General features: G+C 39.1%; 1 protein-coding gene across 5 annotated transcripts in view; it reads left to right on the forward strand.

Moving 5' to 3' along the window:
• The window catches only part of NBAS (NBAS subunit of NRZ tethering complex), a 316,898-nt gene that overhangs the window by 161,407 nt on the left and 135,891 nt on the right, over positions 1-19,600 (forward strand). For all 5 annotated transcript variants that reach the window (XR_006608058.1, XR_006608057.1, XM_004745820.3 and 2 more), the window contains 4 exons: positions 3,545-3,658; positions 9,536-9,649; positions 11,964-12,121; positions 12,857-12,946. Coding sequence is in view for 3 of the 5 variants with exons in the window: in XM_004745820.3 (XP_004745877.1) it covers positions 3,545-3,658; positions 9,536-9,649; positions 11,964-12,121; positions 12,857-12,946 (476 nt within the window). In the remaining 2 variants the exon portion in view is untranslated. The remainder of the gene's footprint in view (positions 1-3,544; positions 3,659-9,535; positions 9,650-11,963; positions 12,122-12,856; positions 12,947-19,600) is intronic.

Raw genomic sequence — 19,600 nt, forward strand, 5'->3', positions numbered from 1 at the left:
TCTGATTCAGCCACTTTGAGCTGTGTGACCTGTAGCCATCGTCATGTTTTTGAGCTTCACCTTCCTCAGATGGAGGTAATCATAAAAGATTCTCTAGCTGGACCTGAAAGTTGTATCTGAAACACTGAGCATTTTTGCATGAGAGGATTCCATACTTCATAAGCATTTCTGTGACTAGGTCAGTAGCAGTAGTAATAGCAATAACTAACATTGATCGAGTGATTTTTGTGTTCTAAATATATTTATAGGTTTTTTTTTTTTAAGATTTTATTTATGTGTCAGAGAGCACAAGCAGGCAGAGTAGCAGGCAGAGGCAGAGAGAGAAGCAGGCTCCCTGCTGGACAAGGAGCCCAATAAGGGACTCGATCCCAGGACCCTGGGATCATGACCTGAGCCGAAGGCAGTGGCTTAACCCACTGAGCCACCCAGGCGTCCCTATTTGTAGGTTTTTATTAATTTTCAAAAATACCTTATGAAGTAGTGGCTATTATTGTTTTCAACTTCCAGATGATGAAATCAAAGTTCAGGGGGTTAAATAGCTTGCTTAGGATCACACAGACGTGGAGCTAGAATTCAAACCTGTGTTTGTAAATAGTAGACCATTCTCTACTGACGAAGTGGTTGTGAAACTAAGATTCAAGAAGGAAACTCAGGTGTTCTCACTCATCAGCTAAGTGACTTCTGGGTAGTGTCACCTGCACCTGCACAGTTCAGATTTGTACTTCAGCAGTGGCACACAGAACTGCCCAGGTTGCTATGTCCCTTTGATGCCATTCACTAGTGACCGAATTTGGTATTTTGTGTCTGTGGTTTACTGGGCATGGTTCACTGTCTGTGTCTCGTAGAAGGTGTTGATGAGAGTGCAGGTGTGTAGCTCATCTGCTACACAGATTTTCCTTTATGCGTTTATGTGTGTGCATGTGTCTGTGTGCATTATAGTTTTTTTTTTTTAAACACTGGATATATACTTATGACAACCGCAGGAAAATGAGAGACCTTCATACATGCATACATGTTTATTCCTATTATTAATTCCACTTGAAAAGGAATGTTAGGTGTCGAAGAAGACTCTTTCCTTCATAGAAATATAATAATATCTAAGGCTTGAATTTACCTAACTGAGAAATTACATTTTGAAATATAATTTAGCATGTCCTATGATAAGCAGTAAGAGAGAATTAGTATAGTGATTGTCCAGAGGCTCAAAAAATAGTAAATAAATAAATAAAGTAAAATGACCATTGAAAATGACAACTGCATTCTCTTAGAATCCCACTCTCCAAATTTACTTGATGTATTTGAAATATTAGTAGTTATGCAAGAATCAGACAAAAAAAACTTGGAACTTCAGAGAAAATGAGGATCCGCTGCTATGTATGGCTTTAGTTTTCTACTTTGATTTTATGGAGCTAGAAAAAGAATGGTGACAGTAAGGAAATCCACTTACCAGATTTATTAAAACTACAGTTTCTCTAAGAGTACCAGCTCATCAAGTACAGCTGTAAAAGCATCTATGAAAACCTTAGATTTTTTTTACATATGTGGAGTGAGATCTGTGGTGGGTGTTGTTTTGAAATAAAATTAGAAACATGTAGAAAGTACCTTTCTCATAGTAATTGAATCTAGAATATTGAAGTAGTAATACACATTTCCTTAAAATACATATAAGGAGAAGACCCCAAACAGTAGCGGATGTTGAAGGAAAAGTAAAAACCCAATTTTTTGATTGAGAAAAGTTACGGAAAAGTTTGAAGTGTATGGTATCAGTTAATTTTTGCTAGACTGTGCTATCACAGGTCTCTCAAAAGCCTCAATGACACGTGAGAGCAAGTTGATTTCTTGCTTACAGGCATTTCTGCCCCATTTCCTGGGAGATGGCATTCTCATGGGAGGGGTGAGGGTCAGTAGTGGGGTCCCATGGTGAGTCTCATGAAACATTGGCTGAGAGGTGGCATATGTCGCTTCCACTCACATTTCATTGCCCAAGAAATCACACAGCCAAGCGTACCATTAGTCAGGTGGGTATTTGGGGTACAAATAATTACAGTGGATACTGGGAGTAATAATACAATCTAGCGAAGTTAGACTCAGATGTACACGTTGGCTGTGGTGATGGTGAAGTAAGTAATTGAAGTTTTTATCTACTTTATGTTTTATGGTAAAGGTGACAAAGGATGACTGTACTAGCAGATGTATAAATAGCCATTGTAAAGGAACCCAGTATACACTGAAGTATTTAGGAGTTAAAGGATAGGATATATGCAGCTTATTCTTGAATAGTTCAGAAAAAACAGATTGTGTGTGTGTGTGCATGTGTATGAGTGTTTGTATAAATGTATGGGGGGGCTCCTGTGTATGGTGGTACATGTGCATGTATACATGGAGCAAATTATTAACAGCTGATTATTCTTGACCAAAGAGTTCTTTGTAGCATCTGGCAACCATTTTGTAAGTTTGAAATTAAATCATAATGAAAACTTAAATGAGCCCATTCCAAAGAAAAACTGCCAGCTCTCTCCTTTATCTCCCCAACACCTGGGCCCTCTACTGCCTCTAAGAAATTTTGGTGAGAACACAGAATGTGTGGGAGCTAGCCATGGATTTGGTAATGGACAAAGGAATGAAGGCTTAAAAAACATATAAGGAGGTGGGTTGAATTCTGGTTCCATCATTTTGTTCAGTGACCTTTCCACACTTTTATTTTCTGAAGATGATAGCACCTGCCTTGTCAAGTTCTGTCTTGTAGGATTAATACATGTAAATTACCTACAACAGTGCCTGGGATGTAGGTCGTATTCGTGTAATGTCAGCCGCTATCCTTAGAGTTGCTACTGTTGTATTTCTGGGGGCCCAGCCGCCTAGGTAGTGCCAGCCTTCTTAAATGTTGACAGCTCCCCTTACATAACCATTCCTTCCTAGCATATGTAGAATAATCTTTACTGAAGTTTTCCCCCCCTCCCTTTAAGTGTCCTTAATTACCTCGTAGTGTGAACCGATATGATCGGACATGTTTTGTTTTCCTAATATCTGGCTCAAGCGAGAAGATCGGGCCTGTTTGGGAAAGGGTAGTACATTGGAACAGTGAGCAGTTTGAAAATTCTTACCCTTTAAATGGGGGTGATGAAGTAGAGGTGGAAGATGCATGTTTGGAACATGGAATGGCTTTTGGGGTCGGGGGGCAAATTGAATGAGGGCTCTGGTGTAATAAGAACAAGTATATGAAGTTTTCAGAGCAAACACTGAGTTCCTTATAATTTTCCCTAAGACCCTACATGGCACTTGAAAAGGTGACAGTTTTCTTAGCTTCTAGATACTGATGCCTTTGCTCTTTCAGAAGGTTGGTGACAAAAGAGCCTAGCCTAGCTGTGTATTATTTATTCAGAAGCAACAATAACTTTAATGTTTTAAAAATAATTGTATCTTTCTTAATTCTTTTTGATCTGGAGGCTAAGAGTTTACATCGTGTTTGCTTGCCTAAACTGCGACCGTCATGACATTCCTCAGTGATGTCCCTGGTTACAAGTATTTAGTCTTTCTCTTGCAGTGCGATTGTGCTCTGATCGGATCAGCCTCATCAAGGAGTGTCTCCAGCAGTCCCCCACATGCTACAAACAGTCTGCCAAGCTTCTGGGCCTTGCCGAGTTGCTGAGGGTAGCAGGTAAGTTTTGCATGCTGAATTGCAGAGGAAGGTTTCCATGCCATCCTTGACATAATCCTGGGCAAAGGCCAGAATATGTGCTTGCCGCTGTCAGGATGCCACTCTTGACCAAGGATTTATCTTTTCTGCAAAGATCAGTGTGTTGGAGGAATGTGTCCCCATACCGAGCTGCTGGTCCCTCTGTCCTTTAAACGAGGACAGGCTCATTCAGGGTGCTAGGAGGTGGTTGTGAGGTTAGGAGTATAAGTTGGGATTAATATTTGTAATCAGAAAGCTTAAATATAGGGGCGCCTGGGTGTCTCACTGGGTTAAAGCCTCTGCCTTTGGCTGAGGTCATGATCTCAGGGTCCTCGGATTGAGCCCCTCATCAGGCTCTCTGCTTAGCAGGGAGCCTGCTTCCTCCTCTATCTCTGCCTGCCTCTCTGCCTACTTGTGATCTCTGTCTGTCAAATAAATAAATAACATCTTTAAAAAAAAAAAAGCTTAAATATAGACAAGTCAGCCCTACCACTCACTTTCAGTGTCCAGATTTGGAGTGATATTTTTTGAGTTTGTGCAATTTCTTAGAAGAACTTGTGCATTTACTATTTGGTGGGGTTTGCACATAGGTGATCATCTATTCATTCAATCATTCTATTCATCTATTAAAAGGTAAGGATGATGGTATTTTTCTCATCTTATGAGGGGAATTGAGGATCAGAGAAGTCTTGCTTGGCAGGGTTAAATAGCAGACCCCGGCTCCCAAAGAAAGTCTGACTCTGCCTTTCATGCTTCTGTAACCGCACTCTTCTGCCGAGCAGAGTCTCTTAATCATTTTCTTTTGTATTTTTGACTTACAATTATCTCTACATGAACAGTTGCTGGCCAGGGGCGCCTGGGTGGCTCAGTTAGTTAATCATCTGCCTTCGGCTTAGGTCATGACCTCTGGGTCCTGGGATTGAACCCCTGGGCTTCCTGCTCAGTGGGGAGTCTTGCTTCTCCCTCTGCCCACCCCGCTTGTGTTTCTCTCTCTCTCTGTCTCAAATAAATAAAACCTTAAAAAAAAAAGAGAGAAACAACAAAGAGTTGTTATACAAATATTTTATAAGCTGTGGTTTGAAGTTGGGCTCATCCAAACCATATATTGTAGACTCAAAAGTAAACAGGATTTCTGCTTATATTCTGAACTTTAAAGAAACATATATTTAGTGTAGTAGGGGACATATATTAATTAATTCTTAAAATCTTAATATGGAGGACTCATTCTGAAGGTCTGTGGTTGTAGTCGATTTTCCTGAGTCACTTGTCCGGAAGCAGAGCATCAGCACCTTTACCCGTGGGTCTGTTGGCAGCTTTGGAACCCGTCACCCATCGTGAGGCATCTTGGATGGCAGAGGAGAGGTTGGATTTGGTCAGAAGGCTGCTTCAGTCCTGACTACCCCATACACTTGCAAAGTGACTTTGGCTCCAGTTTCTGTCTCGGGAAAATAGGAATGATACTCCTGGCTTCACCCTTCATGTTTCCAAGGACCCCTGAATGAGTGAATGCTAGAAAAGCATCTTGTAAACTTTGAAGCAGTCTGATCATCACGGAAGACTTTCATAAGGAAATTTCTCAGAAACTAAGGAAGCAGCTCAGGGATGCTGTCAGCATTTTTTATGTGCCTACAAAGACCGATTTCCATTTTTATCCTTTGCCTTGTTGACATGGAAACAGGATCATCTGTGATCTTGGTAAATTGTAGGAATTTTTAATGGGATTAACAACCTTTCAGTCCCCCTCTCTGCTCTTTTTACATATTGGCTCTTTCATGATGTATAGCGGCCTCTCGTTAGCTACATTTTACTGATGAAGAAATGGAAGCAGAGACAGGCGAGGTAGTATCACTGTGCTGAGTAGTTGGGATATAAGGGTCTGGTGCGCCTAGCTTCTGTCCCCTGGGAATTCAGAATCTTTGAGGGCTGAGAAAGCAGATAATTACGTTGCAGCACGGGATGGGGTGTGTGCTTGGCTTCTGCATACAGATTTCATAGAGCTTGTAAGAAAGGCAATGCTAGTATTTTGCCTAGCGAGGAGGGTAATTAAGAAGGGGATCCCAATGCTCGTGATACTTATCTGAGTCTTGTAGGGCATTCTGATAATCTGCTGCTGCTTTATAAACCACTCCCAAGATTTCCTGACTTGAAAACAAAATCATTTAATTTTTATCTTTCTCAGTGCTTGGAGGTTGACTGGGCTCAGCCAGGCAATTCAGGATCTTTTATGAAATTGTACCCACGTAGTGTCTAGGGATGGATCGGCTCATCTCAAAGTTGCTTTATCTGTGACTGGCACCTGGTTTGGGAACACTAAAATAGCTGGGGATACAGTAGCCAGGGCTGAATCTCTTCTTTGTATGGTTTCTCCTTGTGGTCTTTCCATATGGTGGCTGCAGAGTACCATGGTTCTTACATGGTGACTGACGGCTCCCAGAGTCCATGTTCTGAGAGAAACCAGCAAAAGCTTCTTGGGGTTTTCTGATCTGGCTATGGAATTTGGGCAGTTACATTGCCATCATGTCTTATTCATGAGGCAATCATATGGGCCCTTTCAAGTTTAGGGGAAGTATGCATGGGCTCTGCCTGAAGACTTGACTGGGCCTGGATGATCTGCTTCTGGGCTGGCTTACTCATTGGGTGGTTGGAGGAGACTCGGTGTTTTTTCCTGGCTGCTGGGAAGAGGCATCAGTTCCTTGCCACATGGACGTCTCCACGGGGTTTCTTAATTGTTCTGTCTACCTGACACCTAATTGCCCCTCAAGCAGTTGATCCATGAGAGAGTGAGGAGGAAGCTGTAATGTCCTATATGATCTAATCTTGGAAGTCACACATCATCCTGTCCACCTTATTCTCTTAGAAGTAAATCACTAATCAGCCTCCATCAAGGGGAGGGGCAACTATCTCCATCTTTAGAAAGGAGTGGCAGAGAATTTATGGACATAGCTTAAATTATATTTCATAAACTCAAAGCCTTATTATGCCACCATTAATATTCCATTTTTCAGGCTAAATATCTGAGTCATTTTCTTTAATAGATGTCTTGTCAGACCATACTCTTGACTGTTAAGAATTCATTTTTCTGGGACACCTGGGTGGCTCAGTTGGTTAAGCAGCTGCCTTCGGCTCAGGTTATGATCCCAGCGTCCTGGGATCGAGTCCCACATCGGGCTCCTTGCTCCACAGGGAGCCTGCTTCTCCCTCTGACTCTGCCTTCCACTCTGTCTGCCTGTGCTTGCTCTCTCTCTGACAAATAAATAAATAAAATCTTTAAAAAAAAAAAAAGAATTCATTTTTCTTTGTTTCATTTGTAATATTTTTCTAGATCATTTTATAGATTATTTTTTGTTATGTTTTCCCATTTACTCAGCTATTCAGTTTGGAACTTTCTAGAATTAAAAGCAGTTAAATATTTGAACTTTGGAGTTCAGGGTGACTAACCCATCTTCCTATAAAAGTTTATATTAATAATAGTAATTCTCATTTTATGCTTTTATACTTACCTAAGTTTCATATAAAAGTTTATATTAACAACAATAATCTCGTTTTATGCTTTTATACTTATCTGAGTTACTTCTTACTATGTCCCTTATAGCAGAGTTATGACACTTATTTAGAATGTGAGAAAATAGGAATAAATAAGTTAATTTATTGAAGATCCCATAGTTAAGAATTTTCTCACTTTGAATCTTTTATTCTTTTTTTTTTTTTTAAGATTTTATTTATTTATTTGACAGAGAGAGATCATAAGTAGGTAGAGAGGCAGGCAGAGAGAGAGGAGAAAGCAGGCTCCTTCTGAGCAGAGAGCCCAATGCGGGGCTTGATCCCAGGACCGTGAGATCATGACCTGAACTGAAGGCAGAGGCTTAACCCACTGAGCCACCCAGGTGCCCCAAATCTTTTATTCTTTGTTTCCTCCCTTTTTTTTGGTTTTTGGATGGTGGTAATCAATGGACCCGTTACTTAGAGTTAGCTGATTAAGAGATTTAATTATATCTGCAGAGATATCTTTGCAACCTAGTCAAGTTGTCTCATGGAAAAAAAAGAATCGCCCCTGGCCCTTTTCATTTTTGATTTAGATATTCTGAATAAATTAAAACATTTCAAGAGTATTATCTAGGAAATAGGTTTTATATTAAGTGTGATATGTGCATTTATTATTGAGAAACTTTTTATGTATTCTATTTTCAGTGTTACAGAACATGGGTTTGTTATTCTAATAATATTATTATGAATCATAGTATTTCTTCAATTTTTAAAAAAATCTTTTTCGATTAGTTGAGGCCAATATGTGGATTTTATTTAAACCTATGCAGGACAGGTTGGAGATTAATGGTGACATATTTTTAAACTGATTTTAGACCTTTCTGTGATATATTTTTTCTTCCAAACCACATTGTAACCTAAAAATGCAGGGGCCATTGGGTATTTTCTTTCTTTCTTTCTTTCTTTTTTTTTTTTTTTGGAAATATTGAAAATAATTTTAACGTTTCTTTACCTCATTAAAATATAAAACACGTTTTACTGTTTTTTCTTAGTCTCAAGTATACACATTGTGTTTACATTGTAACTTTGAATTATTTGTCTTATAGTTGAAAATCACATTTTTTTTTTAAGATTTTATTTATTTATTTATTTGACAGGCAGAGATCACAAGTAGGCAGAGAGGCAGGCAGAGAGAGAGAGAGAGAGGGAAGCAGGCTCCCCACTGAGCAGAAAGCCCGATGTGGGGCTCGATCCCAGGACCCCAAGATCATGACCTGAGCCGAAGGCAGCGGCCCAACCCACTGAGCTACCCAGGTGCCCCTGAAAATCACATTCTGGATAGAATCTCTACTCGTTTCACTGAGGATATATATATATATATACATATATATATATATATAATTATTATTTTTTTAAGATTTTATTTGTTTATTTGACACATAGAAAGAGATCACAAGCAGGCAGAGAGGCAGGCAGAGAGAGAGGGGAAAGCAGACTCCCCGCTGAGCAGAGAGCCCAATGCGGAGCTCGATCCTAGGACCCTGGGATCAGGACCTAAGCTGAAGGCAGAGGCTTAACCCACTGCACCCAGGTGCCCCGAGGATATATTTTTTTGAGCCCCAGTTATGTGTGTGACTTGATGCCAGCCACTGGGAATTTAACAAGGATGGAATCCCTGTCTTCAGAGACCTTAAATTCTGATAGAAGATGTAGATTTTTAAAATGATAATCTCAATAAATTGGTATTCACAGAATGAAAAGTAAAGGAACATGAAAGAGGGACATTTTACCCACATGTTTCTTGTGAAGAAATCTTACGTAGAGATGTCAGAGAAGGACATAACATCTAAGTTGACGTCCAAGAGTCTTGAGAAAATTAAGATATTTGTATTAACGTAAACTGAATTTTGCTCAATGTTCTTAGAGCCTAGATGCTTATGAGGATAAATAAAAGGTAGTACCGTTAGAGAAGCTATAAAATTCTCTCCAGTTTACTGTGTAAGTCTCCCCACCTTGTTATTGTCATTTATTAATTATAATTAGAAACAGAACATTCAAAGGGCATAATGTAAAAGAGGAAATAACAAATACTTGCAAGTTCTTGTTGGGAGGAAAACTTTTCTCTATGCCCTTAGGTTGGAATGGTTGGTCTGGGGCTGATACTAGTCATTGATCTCTTAGGAGACTGAAAGCTAATTCCAGGATTAATAAATAGATTGGAAGGTCAAAGTTGCTGTGACATTTGTCCTATAATCTTTTAAAAAATCAGTCCAAGCTCTACTGTTTATTTTTTAATTAATTAGAAACACAATGTTAATGAGCTCTTTTATCAATTGATGCTGCCACAATCTTTAAGTGATTTGCATGTGTTTACAGGTGAAGACCCGGAAGAAAGGCGTGGACAGGTTCTGATCCTTCTAGTGGAGCAAGCACTTCGTTTCCATGACTACAAAGCAGCCAGTGTGCATTGTCGGGAGCTGATGGCCACAGGTGAAATAGACAAATTACTTGACACTTGGCTCAGGTCCTTTTTACATGATGAATAATGGAAAAGGTCTCTTCTGAAATCAATTGGCCTGATTGGGAAGCCAGCTACATTTTCTTCAAAAGACATGAGAAACATTTTATGAGCCCTGATCAGTATGTATACCATGTGCTTATGTATTAATATAAGTACTTTAATGGGCTTGGAGTTACATTTTAGCTGAGATTTTGGTTGCTTTCTGTTGCCTAATAAAAATATACTCATAATTTTAAGAACGCTTTTATGTAAAATATTTTAATGCCTTTTCATGTATTTGTTATATAAAAGAAAATTTAAACATTTTGAAGATCTATAATTCATGAGTAGTTAATATCTCTAGTCTTTGTTTTTAAAGGGATAGCATAGTGCTTTTCAAACTGATGTTGAGAAAATAGGAAGTAGTATGTGATCCTTAAATTTTCTATATGGAAATTCAAAGTCTGTTCTCTGGAAGATCTGATTTTTTTTGTGGCATAATCTCACTGCGAAAGAAAGTTTTCCCCAGTGGGGTTGGAAGTGATGTTGACTCTCTACTAAACGATCTGCTTTCTCTGGCTGTGTCTGAGTATACGAAAGCCCAAGCAATCTTTTTACCTACTGTCTGTGCGCTTTCATGGCAAGTGGTTAAAAATGTCGTGCTTCACCTCATGATAAGTCACGGAGCTGTGCATTTAGGAGCATTGCACTTTTCGTATGTGTACTGTTAAAGAAAAATACTATTCTGATATTTCTTAAGAATGATAAGGAAGACTTTATTTAGGACTTTTGCAGTAGATGTTAAAAGTATTGCAGTAGGTGAGAGAGGTCGACTTAACTCCAAATACAGAAAAGACAGCTGGGGACTTATAGTCAAGGAGCATAGGGAGGGGTCGGTGGATGTAAAACTCTGAGACATCAAGTGCAGTGGGATTCTTGCTAATCTGACTTAACAGGATTCTTGCTGAAGAAGATTGGGCTTGGATGATCAAATTCAAGGATGAGAGAGGAGGAATTGGATGAGATATCAATAGTCATCAGTTATCAAGGGTGGGAGATTCTCTCTAAATGGGCTTTGTAGGATTATCGCCAGTGCTGGACTATGCAGGTTCAGTCATCGTGGGCCAAGGTGTGGGCCTAGTTGTGAAGAGGTTTCAAAGGAGCCTGAAATAATGTTTGGTCAAGGAGAGACTCTTTGTGAGTACATTTGTGAAAATGTTTAAAACTCTGGGGGAAAAAATGCTTTATAACCTCAGCATTAGAAAATCAGTTTCATAAAAGAGCTACATTCTGTAATACTATGTTAATAGTAACTAGTTAGTATTAATATTAGCTAATTATAATTATTTAATATTAACTAATAAGTATGTATTACTATTAACCAATATTGGGCTTGTAACATTAAATTCAGAGTAATTATGGTGTTTTTGAGAAAACAGTGTATTGCTTTAAAATTATTTAGAGGGTTTTGTAAGAATTTTATTCCCATCAGTGTAATACCTGGATTTTTACTTAATACATTTAGAGAAATTATTCTGGACCAAGGCCTTTGCACTTAGAAAAAACAAACCCTTTCAAAGTAGAACTTGGTACTTAAAAACAAACAAACAAAACTTGAGAACTCTTTCAACTACAAATAAAAACATATTTTACGAATCTGGAATATAAGTGTGTAGGACAAAGATCTCTGCTGGGAGCCAGGGCTGGCTGTATGCTTTGCTGTGCCCTTGGATCTCTCTCTTCTGTAAAGTGAATGATTCTGTGTGGCTGCCTATAGTAATTTTTCTTTTCTCACACTTCATAGTTTACAGAGTGCTTTTAAATAGAAATGTTATTTAATCCTTCAACAACTCAAGGAGGAAAGCATTGTTATTGTCACTTTGTAGTAGTAGAAAAAGTGTGACACGTGGAACTCTCTCCAGCTCACACAAGTGCTTAGTAGCAGTGTTGGGCCATACGCTTGGGTCTTCCGAAGTCAGATATCCAGCTTTTTACTCAGCGTCAAAGCCAAGTCGATTATTTATAGTCATTGCTAGGTATTCTAAAATGAAGTAGCGTTTATCAGAAAAACGTGTCTGGGATATTGCTGAACTTTCTGGATAACAAACAAGTCTAATATTTCTTTCCTATTTTAGTTCCTTATGTATTTCTGGTTATGAAAATGTTACGTATCACTAATGACCACAATTGTGCTTTGGTGACACAAGACCTCATCAGAAAGCCGTTGGATTTCTCCTCTAAGCTTAGAGACTTTTCTTGTGGAAACCAATTTTTTTTTTTTTTTTTTGCTTGCCAATTTTGCAGGTTATTCTAAGAGTTGGGATGTTTGTAGCCAGTTAGGACAATCCGAAAGTTACCAGGACTTGGCCACTTGTCAGGAGCTCATGGCTTTTGCTTTGACACATTGCCCTCCTAGCAGCATTGAACCTCTTTTGGCAGCTAGCAGCTCTCTCCAGAGAGAGGTAAGCGTTCCCAGTAAAGTAAATCTCGAACTGTATGAAATGTATTTTGTTGGGTTTGTGGATCTGAGATTTGTGATCATTTTTTAAAATATTAGAATTTTAATTTATGGAAGAAAAGTAGCTTATCACTTATGTGAAAAGGATTTGAAGATAGTAGGATATAAAATAATATTTTTGGCTTATACTAAGGAAGAAAGGGTACAAGGCAAATATGAGGAAAACAGGAAGTAATATTAAGAAGTAAATTATTGAATGTAAAGGGGGAGGTTAATGTTGAGAATAAAACGTAAGAAATGGTCATAGGAGTTCATAGGAGGAAATCATAGGAGTTAAAACCAGTGGTGACAGCATTCTTTAGAGGCCTTTTGGAAATGGCAGGGGAAAGAGTTTTGGTTGGGGAGATGCTACATTTCCTAAAATTCACTGGATAGATCTGCCTGAGGGTGGGTTAATGCTCTTGTTGCAAAAATATAGGAAGAGATCATACAGGATATAAGACTATAGGAAGAGCTTCTGGAATTCTCATTTTTCATGTCTTTGTCATTCTGTACATTGTATACCAGCTGGGCATGGTATTCAGAAAGTCCTGAAGTAAGCCTGTTCCCAAAAAACTGTTCATTATGAAATAGCAGATTTTTCCTTAAAAGAGTCATTTTAAAATTTCCAGTCTACACTGTGAAGTGCCATGAATTTCAAAACACAATTCCTTCATAGTAGGTCATATTGTCTTTCCAGATTCTTTGTCAAAAAGTGAATTTCCAGATCCACCCAGAAGGCGGGGAGAGTATCAATGTCTCACCATTAACTGGTCGAGCGCAGCAGGAGGTGAGTTAGGGTGCGTGGGGGAGCAGATTGAAGCCAGCCGGGGTGGAGCGAGCTGGGCATCGCCTGGCCCTGTGGATGGGGTGCAGAGACCATTTTTCTTCCAAACTTTTTGTGTTTTGTCAGATGCAACATTCATACATTAAAAAAAAGTACACGAAAGTGTTCAACTCCGTAAATGAGCACAGAGACAGTATCGATGAAACCATCAGAGAAGGTGTTGGGGCCGCCTTCCGCACGGCCCCGCACACCGCCTCGCGTCTTCATTTCTGGCCCTTCTTTCTCCTTCCAGAGATCACGGCTGTCCTGACACCAGGTCTTTGTGGCCTTTGTTCTTGTTTTAAAGAAGTTTAATGCCCCTTCACACCTCTCCCCATATGGTGGTTTGAGTTCACCTGTTTCTGTACGGGACAGAAGTAGCCACCCCCCGTATCCTCCGGGAGACTCGTCCACGCGCTGACACATTTATCCTTGCTGCGGTGGAGGACTGCCCTGTGCGCCTCGCCCAGCGCGTTCCGGTGAGGACTGGCGTCGGGTCTGTTCCGTTTCGGCTAAAACTACAGCTGCATCATCACGCGCTGCACGGCACTGATGCTCGGGTCCTGCCTTGTCCTCGGCGTCGGCTTACCCGCCCCCCCCCCCCCCCCCCGCCCCCAGAGGTGGATGCTAGCACGTCCCTAGTTGCAGCCTCGCTCAGGAACCGCAGATGATTTTCTGGAGTGGCTTTACCCATGGCGTTTTCAACAACAGCGCTGGGGATTGCCGAGTTAGCACTTCAAACATTGTTAATTTTTTTAAAATGTTACCTGTTCTCTGAAGTATTCAGTGATACTTATTTATGATCTTGACTTGCATTTTTCCCATTGCTGATGAGACGGAATTAGCTCAGGAGAGATCCTCTTTTGTGAGGTACCTGTTGCATTCTCTTGCCCATTTTCTACAGGACATTTCACCTTTTCCCTCACCTCATTGACATGCGAATAATAGTCTGAACCACCAAAGTATGTACCCGTCTCAGGATAGTTCATCCTGGGAGACACACCCCCTGACACCTTTTGGTCATTGTTGGCTCTGTGACATTTCCCTCTCCTATTTCTAACGATATAAAATTAGCATTTTCTTTTTTAGGTTGAACAAAGTAGCCCAGTTTTTGATATTCTAATAAGGTCAATTAAAAGATGATAACCCTCTTTATAGATTGGTTTTCCACAGGATTCCTTTAAATGGTTAGCTTTGCTTTCAAAATGTGAAATGTCATTCATAATGAAAGATGTCTAATTGTGATGAGTGAGCTATACCTAATCTTATTTATTTATTTATTTATGTAAATGGGCTGTATCCATTTTCCCAAACTGATATGTGGTTGCATACTACACAGTTACTTCTGGAAATCTGACACAAAGCTTCAGCTGTGGAGTCAATTGATGGAGTGACTTAGTTTTTGTGCAGCGTGGACTACGCTGTAGTTCTTTTTTTTATGTTAAAATTCACTTTGACAAACATATTGATATACCCCTGTAACCCTCATTCAGTGCTTAGTGATCTGAGGATCTCAGAGTCATTTATAATGGCACCTTTTTGTCTGGAAGGAATTTTCTCCTCTTCTTCTGTGATGGTGACTTCGGGGTAGCACCGCCCAGTAGGTTTTCCCACAGTGAGGGAGACCTTCTGTCTCCCCACTGTTCAGTATCGCAGCCACTAATCACATGTGCTTTTGAGTACTGGAAATATGGCTAGAGCCCCTCAAGAATCAACTTTTAAACTTAATCTTAATTAAGTGAAATGGACATAGCCACGTGAGGCTCCTGGCTACCAGACGGCTACCACAGTTGCCGAAGGTCAGACACGGAATGGAGCCTTGCCTCCTGCCATCAGCTGCACACAGTGACTGTGTCGTTGCATGCTCTCTGGATGGAAGCCCTCGCGTTTTTCTAGGGTCCTGGAGTGTTGTAGACATGTTTTGTCTTTGGCATGTCGTGACTTGTAGTCATGCTGATTACTCTTGATTTGTTTGTTTGTTTTCTTCACTGGATATGAAAACACATTAAGTTCTCCAATGTTTTCTCTGTGGGATCCAAAGCAGTTCTTATACTGGCCAGCAGTCCCAAGATATTTGATATATTTGGAGGAAGGAAGTTGGCCAATTTTACTACCTTTCAAGGTCCAATTGAAGACCCATTTTCAATGGCACCTTCTTTATCCCAAGTTTTGTGTCTTTTGAGCCTTTCGTCCCACTCCACTGGTTCAGCCGCATCTTTCTTCCTTCTGTCTGTCTCTTTAGCCTCATCTTCTTTCATGCCTGGATTCCATTCCTACGAACATGCTCTGGGTTCCAGTCCTACCGAAATCACCACCATTCTCCGGCTCCGTCACACCTTTGGTGTCATTTAATGCAAGTTTTCTTTCTCCCTCTGCTGCCCTTCTTGCCTTGTGCTCTGGTCGTCTTTCTTACCCGCGGATCCTGCCCGAAGTATCATTTCCTCTGGAAAGTTTTCCTTCAGTCCTCTAATTAATTCTCTATCTCCCACATACTCCCACAGCATTGTGTCAGCTCTTGTGTGCTAACTGGAAGGACGTTGTTTATGTCTGTCTCTCTGGAGAGAGGTTGTTACATGTGAACACCTAGGAAATGTTTGCTAATGCTCACTTGGAAACTTCACTGCATAAAGATTAGTCTGTGGTAAAAATTAATTAGAAAATAGATTTTAGCACAAAAATAAAAGGGATTTCCCAGTTAATTCACATATATGTGCTGTGGTAGCTACTGAGATCCCATTATGTTTTGGCCCATGGAAGGGTTGTGTCATTTCTCTCTTCACCTTAGAATTGCAAAGTATTTCTGCTGAGATCAGCTCTGTAAGTTTATTCTGAATCCCCATCCTTCTTTATAAAATCCAGGAAAAGCCTTTGTGACTTTTGGGTTTCCTGCTTTCTCTTTCTACAATGAATTAGAAAGTGTCAACCTGGCCCTTTAATGGCTTCTTTGGAATGGGACATGCTGTGTCACTGCAAGTGGATGTGTATTTATTCATTAGTCTCCTTAGTAAATGAAGGAGACCACCCGTCGGCTTTAACGCGTTCTACTTAGCAAGGAAAAAGAATTCTTCCAAAGTATTCTTTTTTTCCCCCTTCTCCTTCTGCTTTTTTTTTTTTTTTTCCTCCCCTGGTGGCTCCTTAAAAGCTTTTTTGTCTTTGTTTGTCCTTTTTCAGCAAGTTGTAAGAAATCTAGATCTCGTGAAATGCAAATTCAAACCCTCAATGAACATATTACAGCTTTGATTCTTAAAGCACATTTTGGAATATTATAGCTACTATTATTAGATTAAAATGCAGTGCTTAGCTGTAAGATGTTGCGTGTTACACATTAACAGTAGATATAATAAATGCATTAAATTATAACTGTAAATGAGAGCTGACGATATGTGTAAACTGCTTAATGCTCAAGACTTTCATTACTAGGTTGTGAAAATACTAATTTTTATTTATATATCCAGGCAAAGTAAAGGTGTAATTGCTCCACAGTAACATTTGCATTAGTTCAAGTGGAGCCTACAAGTTTGAAGATATTGGCTATTGTCCGCGTGAACAAGATATTACTTTATAAATAGAACAGAATGCATATTTTGTGAATAACTACCAAAATTACAGTTTTCCAGTTTCTTATTAATGTTGGTTATTATGTTTTTTTAGATGTAGCAATATTCCACCATTTAGAGTGTATTAACGTTTGTTTAGCTAGTATTTGTTATATCCCTTAGCCAATGATGTTTTCCCCCAGATAAATCTAATTAGATTTGGAAATGGATTATGTATAAGGTTCCCATTAAAAAATCATTTTCACTGTGGGAAAATTTGTTATGAACATTTTAAGTGGCTATATAGATTTATACAACTGGACTAATTAATGTTTAGAACTGGGGCATAGGCTAAGCATAGTGATTTTGGATTTATAAAAGGATTGTTTAGAAATATCTAGAAGTGAGCAAAAGGGCAGTTGTCCTTCAGTATCAGAGACAACCCTTTCTTTTTCCATTCACCAGTTGATGCACATCAGCTTGGGTTGTTCCTACTTTTAGGCCATCGTGAATAATGGTGCTTTGAACATTGGTGCACACATCTCTGTAGGGAAATGTGCTTTGATTTCTTGTGTATGTAGGTAGGCGTGGAACTGCTGATTGCATGTATATATGTGTTTAACACTTGAAGAAGTGGCCAAATTATTTCCCAAAGGGGCTGCACCATTTTCCTTTCTCACCAGGAGGAGTTAATATTCCTGGGGCACCTGGGTGGCTCAGTGGGTTAAAGCCTCTGCCTTCGGCTCAGGTCATGATCCCAGGGTCCTGGGATCGAGCCCCGCATCAGGCTCTCTGCTCAGCCGGGAACCTGCTTCCCTTCCTCTCTCTGTGCCTACTGCTCTGCCTACTTGTGATCTGTCAAGTGAATAAATAAAAAAATCTTAAAAAAAAAAAAAAAGATTCCCGTGTCTCTGCATTCTCATGAACACTTATTACCTGGCTTTTCTCAAAAGCTAATCTCAGGGATGTATGTGATATCCCATTATCATTCTGGCTTGCTTTTTTCCAAATAACTAATGATAATGAACATCTTTTTATATGCTGCTGCTTATGGAGCTGTAAGAGTTTTGTTGTGGTGTTTTTTTTTGTTTGTTTGTTTATTGTTTTTTTTTTAAAGATTTTATTTATTTATTTGACAGAGAGAGATCACAAGTAGGCAGAGAGGCAGGCAGAGAGAGAGGAGAAAGCAGGCTCCTTCTGAGCAGAGAGCCCAATGCAGGGCTTGATCCCAGGACCCTGAGACCATGACCTGAACTGAAGGCAGAGGCCTTAACCCACTGAGCTACCCAGGCGCCCCCTGTGGTGTTTTGTTTTTTAAATTCTGGTTATAAGTCCTTTCTCAAGTATATGATTTGAAAATATTTTTCTCTCCGTGTATGGCTTGATTTTTTAAAGTTTTCTTAATGGTAGCTTTAGAAGTGTAAAACCTTTTAATGTTGCTGAGGTCCAGCTTACCAATATTCTTTTATTGCTTCTGCTTTTGGTTTTTTTAGCTAAGTAATTGGTGCCTAACTCAAGGTTACAGAAATTTATCCCTGTGCTTTTTCCCAAGAGTTTTATAGTTTTAGCTCTTACATTTATTGAAAAGTAAGTAAAAATAAACCACTTTTTATGTGAAATAACCATAAGTTTGAGGAATATCTACATTTAAAAACATGAATTTAGAATTTCTTACCATACATAAAAATTAGTTCAATGGGATGGTTTTGTTTTGTTTTATGTTTTATGATAGTTTATTCCTTCTTGAAGGATTTCAAGTCTTATGTTTGGTATGCACAAAGACAAATTAATATTTTGAAGTTTTAAAGGAAACAGTTTCATCTGGAATGGATTTTTTTTAAAGATTTTATTTATTTATTTGACAGAAATCACAAGTAGGCAGAGAGAGAGGAGGAAGCAGGCTCCTGCCGAGCAGAGAGCCCTATGTGGGGCTCAATCCCAGGACCCTGGGATCATGACCTGAGCCGAAGGGAGAGGCTTTAACCCGCTGAGCCACCCAGGTGCCCCCAGAATGGATTTTTGTTATAATTATCACTTTACTATCTCTTTTCCCTTAGTGTTTTGGAATTTTGGTTTTCAATCTCATTGTGGAGAAATCCTGTTCAGTTTACTTTTTAGCTACTTAGACCCTGTCTAAGGATTCTGTAGTTTTGTGGTTTTCTTTAATTTAAACCCTTGGTGCTTCAGTCTAGAACCATGTCCTACAGTGCTTTTGACATGACTCCCTCTTGTAATGTTGAGGATTTATGAGAAATAAAAGCGTGGAGCCAGTGAAGGGTTTGGGCCCTGTCTTTGTTCTCTGTCTCTCTAGACTTAACAGTTTTACATAAATACATAGTCCCAGGCAGTGAGTCTGAGCTTCTTACTGGGGATCCTTTCAATTCACAATTCTCTAGAAAGGAGCATCTGGCAACCACTGCCAGCATTCGAATTCTGAGCCCCGAAATGTTGAATTCCATTGAACTTGAGTGCTTTTCCACCCTTTTCATCAATTATCCTCAGTATTTTGGAGCAGAATGAGCACACTGAAGCACGAGTTCGTTTCTCCATCTTAACTAGAGTTCATAATTTTTTTTAAATTGCAAAAATTAATATAGGCTCTTATTTTAGGAATCCCTTTAAGAGGAGACATGGTTCAGATAATTGACATTATTTGGTATTTCATTATTTGGTATTTTATTCCTAAAAGTAAAAAAAAAAAAAAAAAGTGAAACATCTGTGATAAAATATTAACATTTGTTAACTTTTGATAAGTACTGGAAATTTGTGGTAACTTTGGTTTTTCTACTTTTTAAAAAATGTGAAATAATTTAATCAAAAATAAAATAGTATGATAAATTTTTTCTTCGTTCTTTCTACCTATACCATGAATCTCACTGCTTAGAGGTAAAACATATTTAAGTTTATTTTAAAAAGTTCCAGACTTTTTTTTGAGTATAAAAAGATGTGCAGCTATTGTCTGTCTCCTGAAGAATTATTATTTTATCTTATAAACAAAAATGGAATCATACTGCATATAATAACTCGAAGCTAATTTTTTTCATGTAATCTTATTTGTCATGGATATACGCTTTTCTCTTTA

Source organism: Mustela putorius, unplaced genomic scaffold (genome assembly GCF_011764305.1).
Source record: "Mustela putorius furo isolate JIRA1106 unplaced genomic scaffold, ASM1176430v1.1 tig00000813_pilon_pilon_pilon, whole genome shotgun sequence".
Classification (NCBI taxonomy): domain Eukaryota; kingdom Metazoa; phylum Chordata; class Mammalia; order Carnivora; family Mustelidae; genus Mustela; species Mustela putorius.